Consider the following 21,843-nt stretch of genomic DNA (forward strand, 5'->3'; position numbering starts at 1 on the left):
TTGAAATTTTAAACACTTACTCCACTTGACGTCTACATTGGTTTAAGCTTAAGGTTTCACACTGATCAATCAAGCGGTTCAATAGAATCTTTATTTATTTTTTACATCCACCACCGAAGGTGGATGGAGGTTGTTTACACCCCTGTGTCTGTTTGCTACTTGCAAAAATCGAAGATTTTTCAAGTATATTGGTTGGTCTTGGGCGTTATTACTTGGCAAAATAATTTGTTTTTGACAAGTATGTTGATCACCCCTGTTTGTCTGTCTGTCTGCTCACTTGTAATTGCGTACAGGTCAGAATTTTAAACCGATCTTCACGAAATGGTAGCATTCGTGGTCCGACAAAAACCTATATATTTTTGAATTCAAAAGGTCATCATAGGCCAAAGGTCAACCACTTTTTTCAAATTTCTAAAATCCTTAATTTTCATCCGATTGACTTGAAATTTGAATAGGATTAACATATCAGCGAACTGAATATGTTAATCCTTCACCAAGGTATTTCATATCTAACCCCCACAAACGTAACAATATATTTTTGGTCCCAATGCAGAATTCTTTAGAATGAGCTACGATTCAATTTTTTCCATCAAGCTGTTTGAGATATAGAGGGGCAAAGTTGAAGGGTTTTTTTCCCCCAAGATGGCACCCATACCACATGACCTATGACATCAAAATTAGCAGTAAAAGATTCTACAGGTCGAGCCAATCACGATGAAAATTTCGTGCCAATCAATGGTTGCAGAGCACATTAATTTTAACGTTTCCTGACATGAAAAACTGGGGGAGAAAAGATCAAGAATAAACTCGAGCTGTAACAATAGGTATTCCTCTACATTGCATGTAGAGGAAACCTAACAAGCTGGGTTAACCACACCTCGTGATACTCTGGCACTGCTGTAACTTGAACTCAGGACCTTAAGGTCCTCAACCAGTCATTCACCACCAAACTTTAAATATTGTTATGGTCGTTCGGCTTGTTCCGGTTCTTGGTACGAACCTGGTGAGTGTTGTTAAAATGACCGCGACAGTCGCACGCTTCAAATTCCTCCTTATGGATCCTCGCATCCAAAGCTGCGTTACCTTACAGAATGGAGTGCAAAGCTGGTAGGTGAGTGTTGCACCAATAGGTGCAGCACTCTAAGCCGAGCCAACCTTGTAATATGGACCCAGTTTTCCTCCTTCACTTTGCTCTCTTCTAATCGAGCTCTCTGACCACTCTATCTCCGTAATTGTTGATGGTTGAACATCTATCTCCCCTCGATAAACAGCGGTGCCACTCAGGGTTCCATCCTGTCTCCAACACTTCCTTCTTTATATCATTGACCTTCTTTCTTCTACAAATAACCAAATGCACTCGTATGCTGATGACTTGGCATTACATTCCTCCATGTTTTTCCCCATCCACCCTCACTTGATGTACATCTCATTTAATCACAGCTACCTCTTTAAATTTGAATTTGGACAGAATTTCCCAGTGAGGCAAAAGCAATCAAGTTAAGTTGAATGCTTCCAAAACTCAATTTCTTCCCATTCTCTCTCAAAAACTCATCTTAACTCTCCAATCTCCTTTGAAAGCTCCACAAATACACCATGTGATACAATAAACCTACTCGGTATTACCCAACATCAAATTTATCCTGAATCCACACATTAAACAAATAGCTGAGCCTGCCTCGAAGAAACTGGAAGTCCTGTTCAGATGTTGAAGATTCTTCTCCTCTCAACAGTTTCTTCAACAATATAAAGGATTGACTAGTCCTTTTATTAAGTACTGCTCTCATATCTGGGGAGATTCTAACTCCACATACTTACTGGACAGAATTGAATCCAAAGTAACCTGACTTAACTCTCCCAATCTGACCTCAAAACTGGACCCCCTCGAATTACACCGCAAAGTTGGCTCTCTCTGCTACAGATATTACTTCAGTTTCTGTGCCCAAAAACTTGCTGCTTGTATACCTCTGCAACCAGCGAGACCACGGAATACTCGACAAGCCACTACATCTCATGATTATTGCATGGCCATTGGCAACTCAACGGTGGGCCATTATGATGTTTGTTTCTTCCCCTCCACTGCCAAACTCTGGAGCTCCTTACCTTCCAGTCTTTCCAAACGCTTATGACCTCCGTCTTTAATATTTATTTTTGTCGAGACTCGTGTAAGAGCTATCACATTAAACAGAAAAAACGAACAGACACATAAAACGTAATAAAGGGAGCGGGAGACAAGAATGGGAGAGAGGGGAGCACAACAAAAATAGAGAACAGGGAGATCGGTAGATCTGTGGAAGAGAGAGGGCTGAGGGTATGGGGGGGGGGGGGGGGAGGGCGGGATTTTTTTTTGCAGGCTCTTTTCATAAAGCATATTTACATTTTTTACTTCCTCAAAAACTCAGAGTATTCTCTCTTGGGAAATTATAACCAACCACTGCAGGAGTAAAACCCACAGCCCTTGTAAATTTAACGCCAATCCTAACAAGGATGGTTAAATTGAGTTCCTGTATGTCGGAAACAGAAGAAAATATCTGTTCAGGTTTCCCGGTGGATAGCGTACAGTCTCTGTGGACCCTCCGTTGCTAAATTGGTGAATGTCTGGATGGAAGATTTCATGACTTCACCCATGGTCCACCATCAGATGTGCACTAGTTGCAAAAATCATTAGAATTTTTAACAGTCGACCAAATATTAAACCTGGCCACAAATACACCTTCAGACATTGCATCACGATAAATAAGATAATGGCATACTTTGTCACAAGCCTTCAATTTCAAACAAAAGCACATCAGTCTCTCAACTAAGAATTCTTAACGTTATCCATCTGAAGAAATTCTTTTTTTTTTCTTTTTTTTTTCAATGAATATCAAGTTTGTCATGGAAAAAAAAAAGTTTACCAGCTGAAGTTCAGTTTTCAGATAAGCATTTGGACTTGGCACAGTGGCTCATCATATCGATGGCAAAAGTATTCGTGGAAAACAAAACCACCGGCTGCTTATACGTGGCACAAAGTACACGCAATGTATTGGCGAGGTTTTGACATTTGAGCAGTGCAAGTAGGGTAAAGCAGGAAGAAAAACTCGAAAACAGAATCAGATGCAAATGCATCCATGGATATGCCTCCACCCATGTTACATCTCAATTAAAAGGTCACATTAAAGTAATGGTCACCTGAGTGTGAGAAAAGGAAAATGATCAGATGCTTCCAAGTTATAGTCTGCAATATGGTTTTCAAAAGGGACATTACCTTTGGTCTTTTGAATGCAAAAATGACCTTTTGAACCCAAAATCAAATCAGTTGATTTTTGTATTACAGTCCATATTTGTGCCCAATTTGGTTGAAATCCCCTTTGTGGTGCACAAGTTATGGTAGCAAGAAAATAAATAGCCCTGTGGGCATGGGGGACTGATAGCTATTTCCCCACAGTTTGAGAAGATTTTCAAATAAATTGAATGAATTTGAGCCCCCCCACCCATAATGTTCGGATGTATTGTACCAAATTTGGTCCATAATCGGCCATGTAGTTTGTGTTAAAATATGTTTTTGTGAATATGCGGGATGAGGAGAGAGAGAGCCCATGGCTCCCTTCCCAGGGGAGATATGGCCATGGGGAATACAATTTGAGGATATGTCAATCACTATGCCACATGGCCAATTTGATCTGGATCCAGTTAACGGTTTCTGAGAACAAGACATTTGAATGAAATGCCAATATTTGGGGCAAAAAACCCCTATAAATAAGCAGATCCAGATGGGGAGTACAACCCAAGAGACTTTGCTGTCCTGATGCATCGTACCAAATTTGGTCCATTATAATCGGTCGGGTTGTTTGTGAGATGTTGTTTTAGTCAAATGTTAACGGACATACATACAGATAGACACCAGGACGCAGACTATGAGGTTATTTCGGAGAAATAACCTAATAATTGACAGATGCACAATCCAAAAACAATCCATCCAGCCTTCGGATGTGGAAGCAAAATCAACTTACTTTTTAGACATTTACATAAGCAAGTTTTATTTTACAATGAAGGGGAGGGAGAAAAAAACCACCGTTTAGAGGCCATTTTTTCCCGCAAAGCGGGGGTTGGCCTTTTCAGTGACCGTGGTTGTTGTTGTTTTTTGGTCCCCTTTTTGAAGCAATGTTTTACGGCCGGATGCCCTTCCTGACGCCAACCCTTTTTGCCGCCTTTAACGACAAACAGGGAATTACCAGTGAACTGGTACTCAATTTGCCGACCTCGGAAGGATGACAGGCTGAGTCAACCCCCCTGGCGTTAATTCAGCGATCGACCGGGATTCGAACCCAGGATCCTTGGATCCTAAGCTGGCACCCTAGCCACGAGCCCAACACCAGGGCTCAAGGGGGCCCATGAAAAGGGGAGGGAGAGGTGAAAGAAAATCGCTTAGTTGTTGCAAGTTTACAATAACAAAACTCACCGCCTTGCTGAACACTCTCTCTAAAGTGTTCAGAACATCCTCAATTAGAGCAGATGCATCGTCATCCAAAGACTTTCTGGTGTAATCCATGCAGGAGAGGGAGAAGAAAAGGTTAACAAGGTTGAATTTAAAAATAAAACTCATCGTGATATTTTATGGCAACATGCACAAGCCTGATGACTCGTGTAGAAATTTTGGGCCCATGAAAAAAATAAAACAAAATAAAAGAAAGTACCGTACATTCATTTGAAAATTGATAGTTATTTTACAACGATTATGATAATCTTCCTCATACTATCAGGTGCATAAGACTGTCAAGGCAGTTTCATTGACGAGGGGGTGCAATCCTGGATGGGTTGCCACTCCAAGATACTTGAATGGCTCACTTTTCCCAGCAAGCTGGTACTCATTTTCTGACCTCAGAAGGCAAGCAGGCTCTGGTAACCTCCAGCTAATGTTATTTTAGCATGGCTGGAGCTTGCACTCAGGACCTGAGATGCTAAGCCAACCACCTTAACAGTTACATACAAATTGTAAACAGCCAGCTCACATGGGAGCACGTGACCAAATGAGCTATCCTTTTGTATGCCAACCAAGACCTTCTGGCCTTTAACGAGGTGAGTTTACTGAAAGAATGCATGTATCCTGAGCTGACGATGAGACTCAAAGAGGGAAAATATTGCAAGAGTGGAGTACCAGTGGGGGGGAGGGAATGAAAAAATAAAAATATATAAAAAATGCGTGTGTGCGTGTGCCGAGATTCAAACACAGGCTAGACAGCTTAGAGGCAAGTGTGGGTACATCAGAGGTCATCCTTTCAGCAGAGGTCATATCTTAATTCACTGTTAAATAAACCAGGATTCCATGTTGTATGTACACATGTTAAAAATGTACAATAAAAGTCGAATCAGAATCTAAAAACATTGTGACCGATGTCCCTGGACAGTGTAAAATGAAATCAGACGTACAATCATTTCCTTTAAGAGTGAAAAAATGAATTTTGTAGCCATTTTACCTAATGCCATGTGAATTTTGTAGCCATCCATTTTGTAGCCAGAGGTTTTATACCTCTCCGACCCCCCCCCACCCCCCCCCGACCCCCATCCCCCTCCCATGCCTCCTTCCCCCAAATCTTCCGATGTCCCTGTTCTCTGCTGTTGTACTTGTGTGCTCGTGTGCTTTCCTCTTCCCCCCCCCCCCCCCCCCCATCTTGTCTCCCGCTCCCTTCATTGTAGGTTTTGTTTGCCCGATTGTTTTTTTTTGTGATTGACGTTAGCTCTTACACGAGCCCTGATCTTGTATACAAAAAAAGAAGCCTTGTGTAGCCCATTTTATTTAAAATCAATAAATAAATAAATAAAAATCGCTTTTTCCTAATTTCACTCCACATATGAATGAATGAATGAATGATCGTTTTGAGGCCATTTCCCCCGCTAAAGCGGGGGTTAGCCTTGCGGGCCCCATGACAATCATGGTTCCCTGTTTTAAAAAAAAACACCTGTAGAGGCCTCCCTGTTTGAGGCAATGTTTTTATGGCCGGATGCCCTTCCTGACGCCAACCCTTGGTCACGCTCTTACGATGCGCAGGGATACGGTGTACCTATTCTAAATCGGGGTACACACCGTGATCATTCATCCCAGCAAGCTGGTACTCAATTTGCCGACCTCGGAAGGATGACAACAGGCTGAGTCAACCCCCCTGGCGTTAATTCAGCGATCGACCGGGATTCGAACCCAGGATCTTAGGATCCCAAGCCGGCACCCTAACCGCTAAGCCAACACCAGGCTATGGTATATCGATATATTATATGTATATTACATATATTATATATATTATATGCATGTATATTTACCAATATGTATATTATATATATTATATATACCCTCCACATATATTATACTAGCTGAGGTACCCGGCTTCGCCGGGTTGAATAAGAATAATACAAATATATGATGAAAAGAACATGTATATTTTAGAGCAATATCACAGTACATTTCCTACATGACATTTTGTCAATTTTCAATTTCTCAAAACCTCTTGGTATACAACATTTCTGGTTTTCTTACTTGGTGCCAAGACATAAAGATTGCTTGGTTTTCCAACCCTCGAGCAGCCCACGTACAGCTGGCCATGGGAAGTACCCGGCATTGCCGGGCGGGGGAAGGGAGGGGAGGAGGAAGGGGAGGGGAGGGGAGGGAACGGGGGGGAGGGGAGGAGAGGGTGGGGAGGGGAGAAGAGGGGGGGGAGAAGAGGAGGGGAGGGGAGAAGAGGAGGGAGGGGGAGGAGGAGAGGGGAGAAGAGGAGGGCGGGGGAGGAGGAGAGGGGAGAAGAGGAGGGAGGGGGAGGAGGAGAGGGGAGAAGAGGAGGGCAGGGGAGGAGAGGGGGGAGGGGGAGGGGAGGGGGGAGGGGGAGGTGAGGGGGGAGGGGGAGGGGAAGGGGGGAGGGGCAGGGAGAGGAGGGAGAGGGGAGGGGGAGGGGGAGGTGAGGGGGGAGGGGGAGGGGAGGAGGAGGGGGAGGGAGGGGGGAGGGAGGGGGAGGGGGGAGGGAGGGGGGGGGAGGGGGAGGGGAGGGGGGAGGGGGAGGGGAGGGGGAAGGGGGAGGGGAGGGGGGGAGGGGGAGGGGAGGGGAGGGGGAGGGGAGGGGGAGGGGGAGGGGAGGGGAGGGGGAGGGGGAGAGGGGAACGGCTAGCTTGGCAAGCGATAGCAGGCTTTTTACTTTTATTTTTACCTCAATGAGGGCTATATATATAGTCCGTGCTTGGAGCCTTCAAGTTCAACATAAAGTTTTTTTATGAAAAATAATGCAGATGTATAACAATCCACCAATGCAAGTTCAGAAATGAATGCAGATCCTTTACTTTGCGATACAAACACAATTCCCGCCATTTCCACTCACGATCGAGGCCTCCACAGTGACCGCGCCTCTTCTTCCTCCTACAACAACTTCGTCTCACTTCTTTCACTCAAAATGCACGAAATTCTGCCGCATGAAATTATGTAGAGGCCTCGTCGGGGGGATATAAGGTAGATAAGGAAGGCGTTGTTACAGAAGAATCAAAATAAAAGTGGAAGAACAAGGAAATGGGAGCTATTCTGGACCCACAGCCAAACCCGACAAACCATTGCAATACACCCCGAACGTCTAGCGCCGCCACAAACTACACCATGGAATTGCAGCTGGCGTGGTTTTTTTAAACCATTGATATTAAAAGAAAACGTCGCCTAAAACCACCGGGATTTTATGCTGATTCCGAATCTGTGTCTAAAACTTTTCTCCGATGTGTCGTTCTTGAGTTATAAGCAGACATACACACACACACACACACACACACACACACACACACACACACACACACACACACACACACACACACACACACACACACACACACACACACACACACACACACACACACACACACACACACACACACACACACACACACACACACACACACACACACACACACACACACACACACACACACACACACACACACACACACACACACACACACACCTCCTTTATATATAGAGATGTATATCGATATGTATATACATATATGTGAAAGCCTGGTGTTGGCTTTGCGGTTAAGGTGGCTGGCTCAACATTTCAGCATCCGAAGTTCAAGCCCCTGCCATTCCATTGAATTAACACCAGTTGGGAGTTCCGAGTCAGAAAGATGAGTACTAGCTTGCTGGGATGAATGAGCCATTCGAATATCCTGCGTTGGAGTGATGACCTGTCCAGCATTGTGCCCGATATCGCAGGAAACTGCTTCGGCAGCCCTATGCATAATCACGATGCAAAAAGGAGTGGTCGTCATCATGTATGTATGATCTACTCCTCCGAGAAGATTTGACCTCGGAAGCTGAAACTCAGGGATTAATGAGGGCACCCTGAAATTGTACGTGCGCAAGTTTCGTTGCGATGCCATCAAATTTTGGGGGAAGAAAATTTCACCTCTTAGCATTTTCTTCCTTGGGGGAGAAGAGGGGAGGTGCAATTGCAATTTTCCAAGCCACATAACCAAAATGTATTATGTATTTACATAAGCAGTATGCATGTTTGCGCTTCAAATACGCAACCCAGGTTAATTTAATTTTCAGGTGCGACCGAGGCAGCGGTCTGTTGCCTTTATGACCAAAATAATGGGCCGTGTCAGGACAACATGTTGCACGCTTCGTTCAAAATTGCCCATAGGGCGGGCTCATCTGCTATGGGATTTATAATCAAAGATAACATCTATTTTCCCTCTGAGCACCCCCTCAGGACACTCAGGATAATAACACCCACTCCCCCTCCCCACAAGCAGTTACCATATGTTGTGATATGATGTTTACAACTTCCTGCTTTCAAATGTTTGATGTACAACGAGACAGCAGACAAGAGCAGTTATTACTACTACTACTACTACTACTACTGCTACTACTACTACAACCCATGCAAGGAACCTCGACACAGGAAGAGGCCATTTGGCCCATCAAAGCCAACACTATTATAACCAACCTATGGTGGTTTTTGCACGTTTTGTCCTTTGTAAATGCTGAACATAAAGCAAAGAAGCAGCACATACCATTTAAAAGTCTTTGGCATGAATCGGCCAGGATTCGATTGATTTAACTCAGACTCGAGTAGACACTCTATTATGACACCGAATCTTGGAAAAAATAATTACCGGTACTCAGCAAAGTCATCTTCCATGCGTGTCAGTAGGACATCCAGCTCTGTCACATCTTTGGCTGTCCTGTTCTTCCCAATAAGACGAACTGCAATTACAGAGTGCTTGTTAAAATAACAAATGCCAATCCAAAAACATGCAAGTATTGTGAATCACAACAGCACAAACAACAACAACAGGCATTTTAAGGCCATTTTCCCTGCAAGAGCGGGGGTTAGCCTTGCGGTCCCCATGACAATCTTCTCCATTTTGCCCTATTTTCTGTATCTCCCCTTGTTAACCCCCTTGCCCGCATTTCTTCTTCGACCATCTTTAGCCAAGTCTTTCTCGGTCTTCCCCGTCCTCCACTTCCTTCTACATTCATTTCCATCACTCTTCTCAACCAGTCACTTTCATCCTTCCTCAACACATGACCCAACCATCTCAAACTGTTTCTCTTCACGGCATCCATCACAGGCTCTATTCCCATCATCTTTCGCAATTCATCATTTGTCTTCCTCTCTCTCAACGATACTCCACACATCCACCGAACCATTCGCATTTCCACCCTTCGTTGCTGCTCTACTTTCATTACCCATGTCTCGCTCCCATAAATCATAACACTTCTCACACATGCAGCATACACCTTTCCCTTCAGCTTCAACGACACTCACCTCCTCGTCACCACGCCACTCAGTTCACGAAACTCCTTCCATGCACATCTCACTCGAGCAACCGTTGCCGAGTCTGATCCACCTTCTCCATTCAGCATGTCTCCGAGGTAACAAAATGTTTTCACACCTTCCAGCTTCACGCCATCTCCAAGATCCAACTCAACATTTCCTCCATCTGCAGCTCCCTCTGTGCACACCTTACAGTTGAATGTAGATGCCACACTGGTTAATGACCCTCTCAAACCACTACATTTTTGATGAACACACTCAGCGCACATTGTACATTGAATGGAATTCACTCCGACACCCTTCCTGCACACAGCACACGTCCACTTCCCAGTTCTTTCCACCTCACCACATGCTTTACCACTTGCCGTCACCTTCGTTTTTCCGATATTCACCTTCAGACCTTTTGTCTCCATACATTCCTTCCACTTGTTCATCTTCTCCTTCAGTCCATCCATACTTTCTGCAATCAACACCAGATCATCTGCATACAACAACTCCCACGGTAAACCCTCCTTGACGTTCCGAGCCAGCACCTCCATCACAGCTACAAATAGTAGTGGACTTAGTACTGATGCACTCCACTCCCACCTTCACCTCAAACTCACCACTGTTCCCATCCTTCATCCTTACAGCTGTGCGCATCATCCTCTTTTGTACATTGCCATCACTACCCTGATCAACCATTCCTCCACTCCTAACTTCCTCAATGCCCATGTCAATACTTCGCGTGGAACCCTATCGAATGCTTTCTCCAGATCAACAAACCCAAGAAACAACTTCTTCCTCTTCTCCATGTACTTCTTCTGCAACTGCCTCACAATAAAAAGCACGTCTGTCGTTCCTCTTTCTGGTATAAATCCAAACTGCATTTCGTCAATCTTCACTTTCTTCCTTATCCTCCTCACCAGCACCCTTTCCAATACCTTCATTCCATGCTCCAATAACTTTATCGCTCGATACGATTAATACGATACGATTAAAATAAAGCAACTTTGCACAAAATTCACCAAAACAGTAATATCTTAATGCACAGTGTTGAAAATGCATACAATGACAAAGAATAATAAATAAACCTTGCTAAAGGCAGCACTTTGCCTCATGTGAAAACACCGCACTCTCACCTGCTTCAGATAATGCTAGAGTGTGAATGCAAAGCAGGAAATTGGCCACGGTGAGAGCATGCACTTTTCAAAGACAATTTGGGATTATTATTCATGTTTAACCTAAATGTGCATGAGCAACCACCACCATCCATGTTCCTTGTATTAAAATTGCATTACCTTTTCATTTATAACAAACCTTTCGTTCAAGCAGGTGCATTGAGAACCATGGAGTTTCAAAGACGAGAGCAAATGCCTACTTTGGGGGTGGGGGCTCAAATTCCCCTCTTAAAACCCCACAAACCCTGATTTTCTTAATGCCGTGAACAATCTTTGGTACATAATGGGTGATGGTCAAGTTTCATCAAAATTGTGTGTGTAGTTTCAGAGAAGAAAGCCAATTCCTATTTTGGGAGGTCAAACCTCCCAAAGGGTTTGGGTTCCTGGATCCACTTTGACCCCCGGTAGACCACCTTAGGTCCCGATGGTTTTAATGCCGTGAACAAACTTTAGTCACAACAAAACAAATATCATTTGTGCCAAATTTGGTCACAATCCCATCAGCAGTTTCAGAGAAGTTTCAAGTGTTTACGGACTGACAACACGCCATCGCATAAGCTCCCCTGAACTTCGTTCCAGGTCAACTAAAACCCCATCATGGACGTACTGACATCCCAAAAACATAGTACATCCGTCGATTTTGGCACGGAGGAATAATATTTACACTTGTTTTTTTTTTTTTTTTACACAATTGACACATTTAATTTTATCATCAACAGCCAATTTGATTTCATCACACCAGGGCCTTATTCAATTAAGTGGTCTTCGGCATTGATTGAGGTTTTAAATTACACTCACACATGCATCCCCCTATGTTGATTGCACATACAAAGTTTTGTTTGAAGATGTTAAAAAATTGGCCCACACTCTGGTATTTGGCCTTCTGGACTCGCCACGAGGGCTGGGCGTAAAAGTCCATCCTTGGCACACCTGAACTCGTATCCACCTTTAAGGCCTTCAATTGCGCAGCTTGATTGAGTACTGCTCTCCCCTCTGGGCTGGCTCCTCTGCTTCAGCTTGATCCGGTGGAAACGACTTCAAGACTGAAATATCCCACGATGAAACCGAGTCTATGGGTCTACCACTTCACCATCACAGACAGGTCTGTGGGCTCTATCTTCTAGCACCTCCTTTCTGGTCTTGCATGGCCATTCTTCTGTATCTTGTCCACCCCATGTGTCTTTCTTGCCCCCATTGTTTGACCACCTCTCACTATCTTGGCCTTCAAATCTGCTTCAAATCTGCCCTCTCTCTACTGTTGCTTTTGGCATGTTACATCCTGATCCGTTCAGTGTTCTTGCCTTTTTCACGAACCTGGACTCTATACAAAAAATATATTTTTTTTTTTAAAATTCTTTTTTGACTTTTATTGTACACAAATCTCTCACCATTCAAAACCTTCACCTGTACATGACGAGGCACATGCCGGACTTGGCGCACTGGTCTCCAAAAAAGTCGAAGTTAATGTTTCAGGAATGCGAAAAGATGGCCCACTCTCCAGAGGCATAACTCTCTGGGAAACAGATGCGATTTAGCAACACAAGTGTACAAAAGGTAACCTTTACGTATTCATGCAATCATTTAATCCAATGCACTCAAAATCTTTAATCAAATCAACATTGCTCATTCATTACTTCCTCCTGTTAATATTTCATTCATTCTGCTTCTAGCTTGGGTCAATAAATACATGATCGATAATATTTCCACAAATAAAAGATGGTGAGTCAAGTTTAACTTTAGACTGAACACCACATTCTCTCATTTTATTTGAACAGTACATCCTTGACAAGGAAAAGGAAGACTCAAGCTTCCAAATATTGTCAGGCACACACCAAAGTTGTCTGCAGCGGAGTTGTCTGCAGCGGAGTTTCATTCAAATCCTGTGTGATCGGCTGCGGCTTCATCTCCAGGCGATCTGAAATAATCCTTGTCGAGTTTTGATCTAAAGTACAATGTTAAATTGGATAAATAAATAAATGCATTAAAAAAAAAAAGATTCATAATAAACGTCAGTGGTGTAGTGAGGGTATGTGGCACCAAGGGCCAAATGTCAACACCCAAAGTTGTGGAGTGAAACAACTCCATTTTGCTGAGGGGGGGGGGGGGGGGGGAGGTTGGGACATCACTTCAAGCCAATGCATTTCCAATCTTCGAGTGGCTTTGGTGGCCTTTGGTGAGAAACAAAAACAATTTCCTGTGGTCCAAAGCTGCATTCGATTGTCCAGCAGCCCAGTCTACCACTGACACCAAATGAGTACATCGAGTCACATAAGGCCTTAGGTAGGGGCATGGAAGGAGTCCTCCCATCCAGCTAGGTGGGTCTGGGGGAGCACTAAGTGCTCAAAAACGTGTCCATCCCCTTTCTCCAAGAGGAATAGAAAGAAAACATACAAACTAGAACGGCACTCGGTGGAGAGCATACTTCCGTCAAGCTGAACAATTCATGTTTTGTATCCCACTGATAAGGCTGGATCTGGATTCAGACCTCAACCAAAATCTAATCCAAGTTCGAACCAACTCATCCCCCAAGTTGTCATAACTCGTCCACAACCTTTTAAAAATATGTTATATCTCGCTTTTCGTCCGATCTCCCAATGGTGAAGAATCACTTAAGAATAAAATTCTCATATCTGAATCCATATTCAGATCTTCACCAAAATCAAATCGATTTGTCCGTGTCACATATGCAACCTGTCCACAAAGTTTCGTCCGAATATGGCCATAACTTTTTGAGATATCTAGTTCACAGACAGCCAGACAGACAGACAAAGGGGTGAAAACATAACCTCCATCCACCTTAGGTGGTGGAGGTAATAAAATGTTGGAACCGTTTGTTTAATTCTTCATTCAGTATATCATCTTATAGTCAGTCACCTTGGGCTATCGACCTAACAAGTATGCAGACCTACAAATCACTCTTCTCATCTGAAGTGTGGCCCAATCAAGCTTTCATCAAAGTTGATTTTATGGGCCACATCTTTCGATGGACAAGATTGTCAAGTTGCTGAGCCTTCCTCTCCACGAGGTAATTCTTGACGGGTTTTTGCTTGCAAAAGCTATGACTGACAATTGAAACACAGGATACACAGTGCAATGGAGAGGTTGGGTAAGGTTTCAATGCCACTTCACAATCCAATGAAGCAATTTTAACATCCTCCACCCCCACCCTCAGTCTGTAAGGTCATCCCTTATGTTTATGAATGTTTTGGAAAAATTTGGTGGGACATTATTTGGCCCTGACCACGCCACTGACGACACACATCAAGACTGAACATCAAAAAAGAAGTACATCAAGTCCAACAATCCGGACATTACAAGATCTACTTTCTTTCCATCCCTGGTGTTGGGCTAGCGGCTAGGGTGCCGGCTTAGGATCCTAGGATCCTGGGTTCGAATCCCGGTCAATCGCTGAATTACCGCCAGGGGGGTTGACTCAGCCCGTCATCCTTCCGAGGTCGGCAAATTGAGTACCAGTTCACTGGTAATTCCCTGCTTGTCGTTAAAGGCGGCAAAAAGGGTTGGCGTCAGGAAGGGCATCCGGCTGTAAAACATTGCTTCAAAAAGGGGACCGAAAAACAACAACAACCACAGTTCCCGAAAAAGGCCAACCCCCGCTTGCGGGGAAAAATGGCCTCTAAAGGTGGTTTTTTTTATTTATACATCCTCCTTCCCCAATATCAACCAACGCCCTTCCCAAAGATCTACCTCCTTCCCCAACCCTATCTGCACACAGGGTCCATCTCCTTTACTCTGCATGCAATACGTATTTATTCGTAATTTGCAGGAAGTGGGAATGGAAAAGAAAATGTTTTCATTACCTCTACAATCAAGGTAATTTTTCTATACCACAACTTTGGCACATGCACACACAGCCCCGCCCCCCAACCCCCCACCTTGACGGGTCATTCCCCTTGCATTCGTACACAAATATTTTCTCACCATGAGAAGTGTTTTTCCGAGAACATGAACGCAGTTGCATGCGACAAGATGGTTTTTCCACAGTAGTTCTTATCACCTGCTCTGCATGTCTGTGCTGCTTCCCTTGTTGCTGCGATGACTATCGACGCACAGGGTGCATGGGAGTTGAATATGCAGTAAAAATGACAGCACATCTCAATAACAAAAGCTTACAAAATATCTATTGAAAAATCACACTGAAAAAATATAAATTTAGAAAACTTTTGTCTTCACGTTTTTCAGTAATACCCAGGGCAAGCCAGCAATCTATTCAGCTGTCATTTGGAAGTTCAACAAAACATCAAAATGAATAAATCAAACAATGGTATGCATGATGGTGCAAGCATTTCTCAAAGTCAATCGAATAAAAGTCTCGTTTACGGCACCCCTTTGGGGCGGGGATGAGGAGCAGACTTGATTTCCTCGTCACCATAGTCATGTCACCTTTGGGCCTGTAACAAGCAAGCTGAAACGCTCAAACAGGCCCCAGCAGGTTACTCAACAACAACAACAACATGCATTTTAAAGGCCATTTTCCCTGCTAGAGCGGGGGTTAGCCTTGCGGTCCCCATGACAATCTTCTCCATTTTGCCCTATTTTCTGCATCTCTCCTTGTTAACCCCCTTGCCCGCATTTCTTCTTCCACCATCTTTAGCCAAGTCTTTTTCGGTCTTCCCCGTCCTCTGCTTCCTTCTACATTCATTTCCATCACTCTTCTCAACCAGTCACTTTCATCCTTCCTCAACACATGACCAAACCATCTCAACCTGTTCCTCTTCACAGCATCAATCACAGGCTCTATTCCCATCATCTTTCGCAATTCATCATTTGTCTTCCTCTCTCTCAACGATACTCCACACATCCACCGAACCATTCGCATTTCCACCCTTTCCAACCTTCGTTGCTGCTCTACGTTTATTACCCATGTCTCGCTCCCATAAATCATAACACTTCTCACACATGCAGCATACACCTTTCCCTTCAGCTTCAACGACACTCCCCTCATCATCAGCACGCCACCCAGTTCCCGAAACTTCTTCCATGCACATCTCACTCGAGCAACCGTTGCCGAGTCTGATCCACCTTCTCCATTCAGCATGTCTCCGAGGTAGCAAAATGTTTTCACACCTTCCAGCTTCACGCCATCTCCAAGATCCAACTCGACATTTCCTCCATCTGCAGCTCCCTCTGTGCACACCTTACATTTGAATGTAGCTGCCACACTGGTTAATGACCCTCTCAGACCACTACATTTTTGATGAACCCACTCAGCGCACATTGTACATTGAATGGAGTTCACTCCGACACCCTTCCTACACACAGCACAGGGCCACTTCCCAGTTCTTTCCACCTCACCACATGCTTTACCACTTGACATCACCTTCGTCTTTCCGATATTCACCTTCAGACCTTTTGTCTCCATACATTCCTTCCACGTGGTCATCTTTTCCTTCAGTCCATCCATACTTTCCGCAATCAACACCAGATCATCTGCATACAACAACTCCCACGGTAAACCCTCCTTTACGTTCTGAGCCAGCACCTCCATCACAGCTACAAATAGTAATGGACTTAGTACCGACCCCTGATGCACTCCCACCTTCACCTCAAACTCACCACTGTTCCCGTCCTTCGTCCTTACAGCTGTGCGCGCTCTTTTGTACATTGCCATCACTACTCTGATCAACCATTCCTCCACTCCTAACTTCCTCAATGCCCATGTCAATACTTTGCGTGGTACCCTATCGAATGCTTTCTCCAGATCAACAAACCCAAGAAACAACTTCTTCCTCTTCTCCATGTACTTCTCCTGCAACTGCCTCACAATGAAAAGCGCGTCTGTCGTTCCTCTTCCTGGCATGAATCCAAACTGCATTTCGTCGATCTTCACTTTCTTCCTTATCCTCCTCTCCAACACCCTTTCCAATACCTTCATTCCATGCTCCAATAACTTTATCGCTCGGTACGAGCCACACTCCAGAGGGTCACCTTTCCCCTTGTATAGAGGGACGAGGGTACTCAGTTCCCAATCCACTGGAATGCGGCCTTCTTTCACCACCAGATTACAGATCTCTGTCATTCTCTTCACACCCCAACTTCCTGCTGCCTTCAACATATCTCCCACAACTCCCGTCGGCCCTCCCGCTTTTCTACCCTTCATTGCTTTTATCGCTTCCTCAACTTCCTTCTCAGTTATCTTCTCTGCCGGTCCTAAAACAGGGTTACTCTCTATGTTGCCATCCCATTCATTCTCTGTATTCAACAGCATTTCCATATATCTTTTCCATCTTCCTTTAATTCCATCTGGGTCGACAACGATTTGTCCCACTTCATCCTTCAAGCAACTCACCCCCATCACATCACACCTCTCTTTCGCTATCTGCTTTGCAATCCTGAATACTGCTTTCTGACCCTCTTCCGAATCCAAGCGTTCTCCGAACATTTTCCTACATGCCTCCTGCGCCTTTGCTACCTCTTTCTTTGCAGCCTTCCTGGCTGCCTTATAACTTTCATGCTCTGCTGTTTCTGCTCCCGTACCCTTCGCCTTCTGCCACTCCTTGAACTTCTTCCTCTTCACGTCACTCCTCTTTCCAACTTCATCATCCCACCACCATGTTTCCGAGTGCCTCGGTGGTCCTTTTGTCCATCCACATACCTCACCAACGGCTCCCAACAGACGAGCTTTCATTGACATCCAACCACTTTCAAGCTCAACCACATCATCCTCGACCCTACTCAGCCTCTCTTTTAATGCCTCCCTTACTGTCACCTCTTTCAACCTCCACACCTTCATTCTCGGTTGGTACTTCACCCGCCGAGCTCTCCTCGCACCTTTCACCCTTACGTCGCAGACAACCAAGTGGTGCTGTGAAACAGCCTCCTCCCCTGGGATCACCTTTGTGTCCCGGAGGTGCCCCCTATCTCGCCTACGCACCATCAGGTAGTCAACGGTTGTCGTCGACCCACCTAACGTGTATGTAACAAGCTTATTATCCTCTTTCTGGAACTGAGTATTACAAATCAACAAATCAGCTCCATCAGCAAACTCCAAAATCCTTTCACCTTCTCCATTTCTCACACCATATCCGTAACCCCCATGAACTCCGTCAAAACCATCCATACTCCTTCCCACATGTCCATTTAGGTCTCCTCCCACCACAACAACTTCCTCATCTTTCACGTTTTCCATCAGCTTCTCTATCGCACACCAGAACGTGTCCTTTTCTTCATCGCTTCGACCAACCTGCGGAGCATATCCCGAGATGACGTTCACCAAGAGCTTTCCAATCATCATTTTCACCATCATCAACCTATCACTCACTCTAGTCACACTCACCACACTGTCTACAAACTCCTCAGAAAACAGGACACCAACACCATTCACGCCCTCCGGGCAGCCTTGCCACACAAACTTGTATTTCTGTCCCTGCCTACCCTTCACCATTCTCACACCACTTCCCTTCCATCTCGTCTCTTGCACACAACATATGTCCACTCTTCTTCTGACCAATACTTCCACCACTTCTCCTGATCTCCGTCATTGTCCCTACATTCCATGTCCCAAACCTCAGAAACCGATCTCCACTTCGGGCTGTACCCTGCCCATATGTAGTTGTAATTGTCATGGTTCCCTTTTTTTTTGAGGCAATGTTTTTATGGCCGGATGCCCTTCCTGACGCCAACCCCCTTAGTCGTCTCTTACGACACGCAGGGATACGGTGTACCTATTCTTATCCAGGGTACACACCGGGAAACGTTTAAAACATGGAAATTCTGGGGAGTGGGGGGTGGAGGGGGGGGGGTGGTGTCAAGGGAAAGATAAAATGAAAATAAACCCCTTCAGCCGGCACTTAGCTTGGCTTCCCAAAGAGTACTTTCAGGAGCTTGGCGGCTGTTGAAACTGGGGTAGCCACTCATGCGGGCCACACGCAGTTACTCAGACTTACGTTACTCAGAGAAAATGATTTAAGTCAAGCTGATATGCCAGTTGTTTGGTTGTGCTGTTGATCCAATTAGTCTTCAACGGCAGGTATGTTTTTGGACAGACGCAATAAAAGAAGGTAGTTTACAAAAAAAAAAAATTATTTAAATTTACTGCAAGATTGTAAATCATTTAAGGCAGAGAAACGAAAAAATATAAACAGGATCGTAAATAATTGAACTTGGCAATTCTTTAGAAACGATTTTGTAAGGTGTTGAAATTCTGCAAATTGGTTGGTACTAGTACTGTACACCTATGATTCATGACGCAACCAAATATTTAAGATGAGAACTGTTTGTGGGGGCTAGGATAAATGCAAGGACTAGCGGGGGCTCCCATCCTCAGGTGCGGGAGAATCACGAGTACCTTAACGCTATATAACCAAACAGGTTTATTCCTGAACAAAAAATAATAAATATATACAATGAGGTAAAATAAATCCCATAAAATCTAATGTCCCTCTCTTACCAGACACAGTCAGGGTGAGGGTGAGGGTCAAAAGCAGGTGTGACCTAGCTCTGGTGTCAGCGGGGGAGAGGGGAAGATGGGCACGTAGCAGGCAACGAGGAAATGGGCAGGGTGAGGATGAGACAGGACGACAAAGAGATGAGGAGACGAGCAGGACGATGACCATGCAAAGGGGAAAGATGAGAACCAAGGCCAAGTAAGGCAGGCAGGATGACCTTCTTAAAGCTCTCCACCTCTCAATTCTCCTCAGAACTCAAGAGTTCTCCTCACAAAAACCACAAGCTCCACAGGACACTGTTCCCACTCCTCCAGGCTTCTCAGAACTCTCGCAATCACTCACGCCCTCATCAGCTCCTCTTCTCAGATCCAGCGCAAATCCTCTTGCGCTTTGTCAGCTCCTCCCTAGTCTCCTCTTGCGGTTCCCCATTTGAGGCAATGTTTTTATGGCCGGATACCCTTCCTGACGCCAACACTTAGTCGCCTCTTATGATGCGCAGGGATAGTGTACCTTTTCCAAATCGGGGTACACACCAGGATCATTCATCCCAGCAAGCTGGTACTCAATTTGCCGACCTCGGAAGGATGACAGGCTGAGTCAACCACCCTGGCATTAATTCAGCGATCGACCAGGATTCAAACTCAGGATGCTAAGATCCCAAGCCAGCACTATAACCGCGAAGCCAACACCAGGCTGAGGACTGATTAACGGATTTCAATAAATCCAACTATGGTGGATTCAGGGAACTCCCAGAAAGGTTTGTGATGCAAACTAAATAAAAAGGTTGTTTGTATGGGTGTATCATGGGCACACGTGTCGAAACTGCAAACGCCAACTTGCGACGCTGGTTATCCAGGCACGGAGGGCAGGATCTCCCAGCAATCCATTTTTGTCTTTGCTCCATAGATTAGCAATCACAGATATCCCAAGACAATGGAAAGCCCCATTTTGATTAGCAATTACACAAAGGCATTGGAGACCTTTACTTTGAGTGTTTCTTGCAATGGCCCATTCCTAATGCATACCCCAGACAGTTTGATCAAAAGAAAGAGGGCGCGGGGAGGAGAAAAAAAATTACTTGTATTTTGATCTTTCTCTCAGTGTGTTGTACATTATTCACAATTCAGCATCGAAAAAGGCTGTGATGAATATCGCATGAGCAATCGCCCTCTCACTGCAAGTGTATAGCGAGGCCAGTATCTATACAACACAACAACAACAGGCATTTTAAGGCCATTTTCCCTGCTGGAGCGGGGGTTAGCCTTGCGGGCCCCATGACAATCTTCCCCATTTTGCCCTATTTTCTGCATCTCTCCTTGTCTGCATTTCTTCTTCCACCACCGAAAGCCAAGTCTTTCTCGGTCTTCCCCGTCCTCGACTTCCTTCTACATTCATTTCCATCACTCCTCTCAACCAGTCACTTTCATCCTTCCTCAACACATGACCAAACCAACTCAACCTTTCTCTTCACAGCATCCATCACAGGCTCTATTCCCATCATCTTTCGCAATTTATCATTTGTCTTCCTTTCTCTCAACGATACTCCACCGAACCATTCGCATTTCCACCCTTTCCAGCCTTCGTTGCTGCTCCACGTTCATTACCCATGTCTCACTCCCATAAATCATAACACTTCTCACACATGCAGCGCAGCATACACCTTTCCCTTCAGCTTCAACGACACTCCCCCCCCCCTCGTCAGCACGCCACTCAGTTCCCGAAACTTCTTCCATGCACGTTTCACTCAAGCAACCATTGCCGAGTCTGATCCACCTTCTCCATTCAGCATGTCTCCTCGGTAGCAAAATATTTTCACACCTTCCAGCTTCATGCCGTCTACAAGATCCAACTCAACATTAACTCCATCTACCGCCCCCTCTGTGCACACCTGACACTTGAATGTAGCTGCCACACTGGGAATCGAGTTCACTCCGACACCCTTCCTGCACACAGCACACGGCCACTTCCCAGTTTTTTTCCACCTCACCACTTGCCATCACCTTCGTTTTTCCGATATTCACCTTTAGACATTTTGTCTCCATACATTCCTTCCACTTGTTCATCTTCTCCTTCAGTCCATCAATACTTTCCGCAATCAACACCAGATCTGCATACAACAACTCCCACGGTAAACCCTCCTTTACATTCCGAGCCAGCAACTCCATCACAGCTACAAATAGTAGTGGACTTAGTACCGACCCCTGATGCACTCCCACCTTCACCTCAAACTCACCACTGTTCCCGTCCTTCGTCCTTACAGCTGTGCGCGCTCTCTCGTACATTGCCATCACCACTCTGATCAACCATTCCTCCACTCCTAACTTCCTCAATGCCCATGTCACTACTTCACGTGGAACCCTATCGAATGCTTTCTCCAGATCAACAAACACAAGAAACAACTTCTTCCTCTTCTCCATGCACTTCTCCTGCAACTGCCTTACAATAAAGAGCGCGTCTGTCGTTCCTCTTCCTGGCATAAATCCAAACTGCATTTCG

The 21,843-nt window shown here is 44.9% G+C and overlaps 1 protein-coding gene across 3 annotated transcripts in view; it reads right to left on the bottom strand.

The window, feature by feature from the left end:
• Positions 1-21,843, bottom strand: part of LOC137434170 (uncharacterized) — a 93,452-nt gene that overhangs the window by 21,870 nt on the left and 49,739 nt on the right. For 2 of the 3 annotated variants that reach the window (XM_078785723.1, XM_078785725.1), the window contains exons 3-7: positions 14,882-14,999; positions 12,775-12,884; positions 12,347-12,455; positions 9,118-9,208; positions 4,439-4,514 (exon numbers count right to left, since the gene is read on the bottom strand). In XM_078785723.1, the coding sequence (XP_078641849.1) occupies positions 4,439-4,514; positions 9,118-9,208; positions 12,347-12,455; positions 12,775-12,884; positions 14,882-14,999 (504 nt within the window). The remainder of the gene's footprint in view (positions 1-4,438; positions 4,515-9,117; positions 9,209-12,346; positions 12,456-12,774; positions 12,885-14,881; positions 15,000-21,843) is intronic. The other variant, XM_078785724.1, reaches the window with a different exon arrangement.

Source organism: Myxine glutinosa, chromosome 10 (genome assembly GCF_964187855.1).
Source record: "Myxine glutinosa chromosome 10, kmMyxGlut1.1, whole genome shotgun sequence".
In the NCBI taxonomy this organism is placed as follows: Eukaryota; Metazoa; Chordata; class Myxini; order Myxiniformes; family Myxinidae; genus Myxine; species Myxine glutinosa.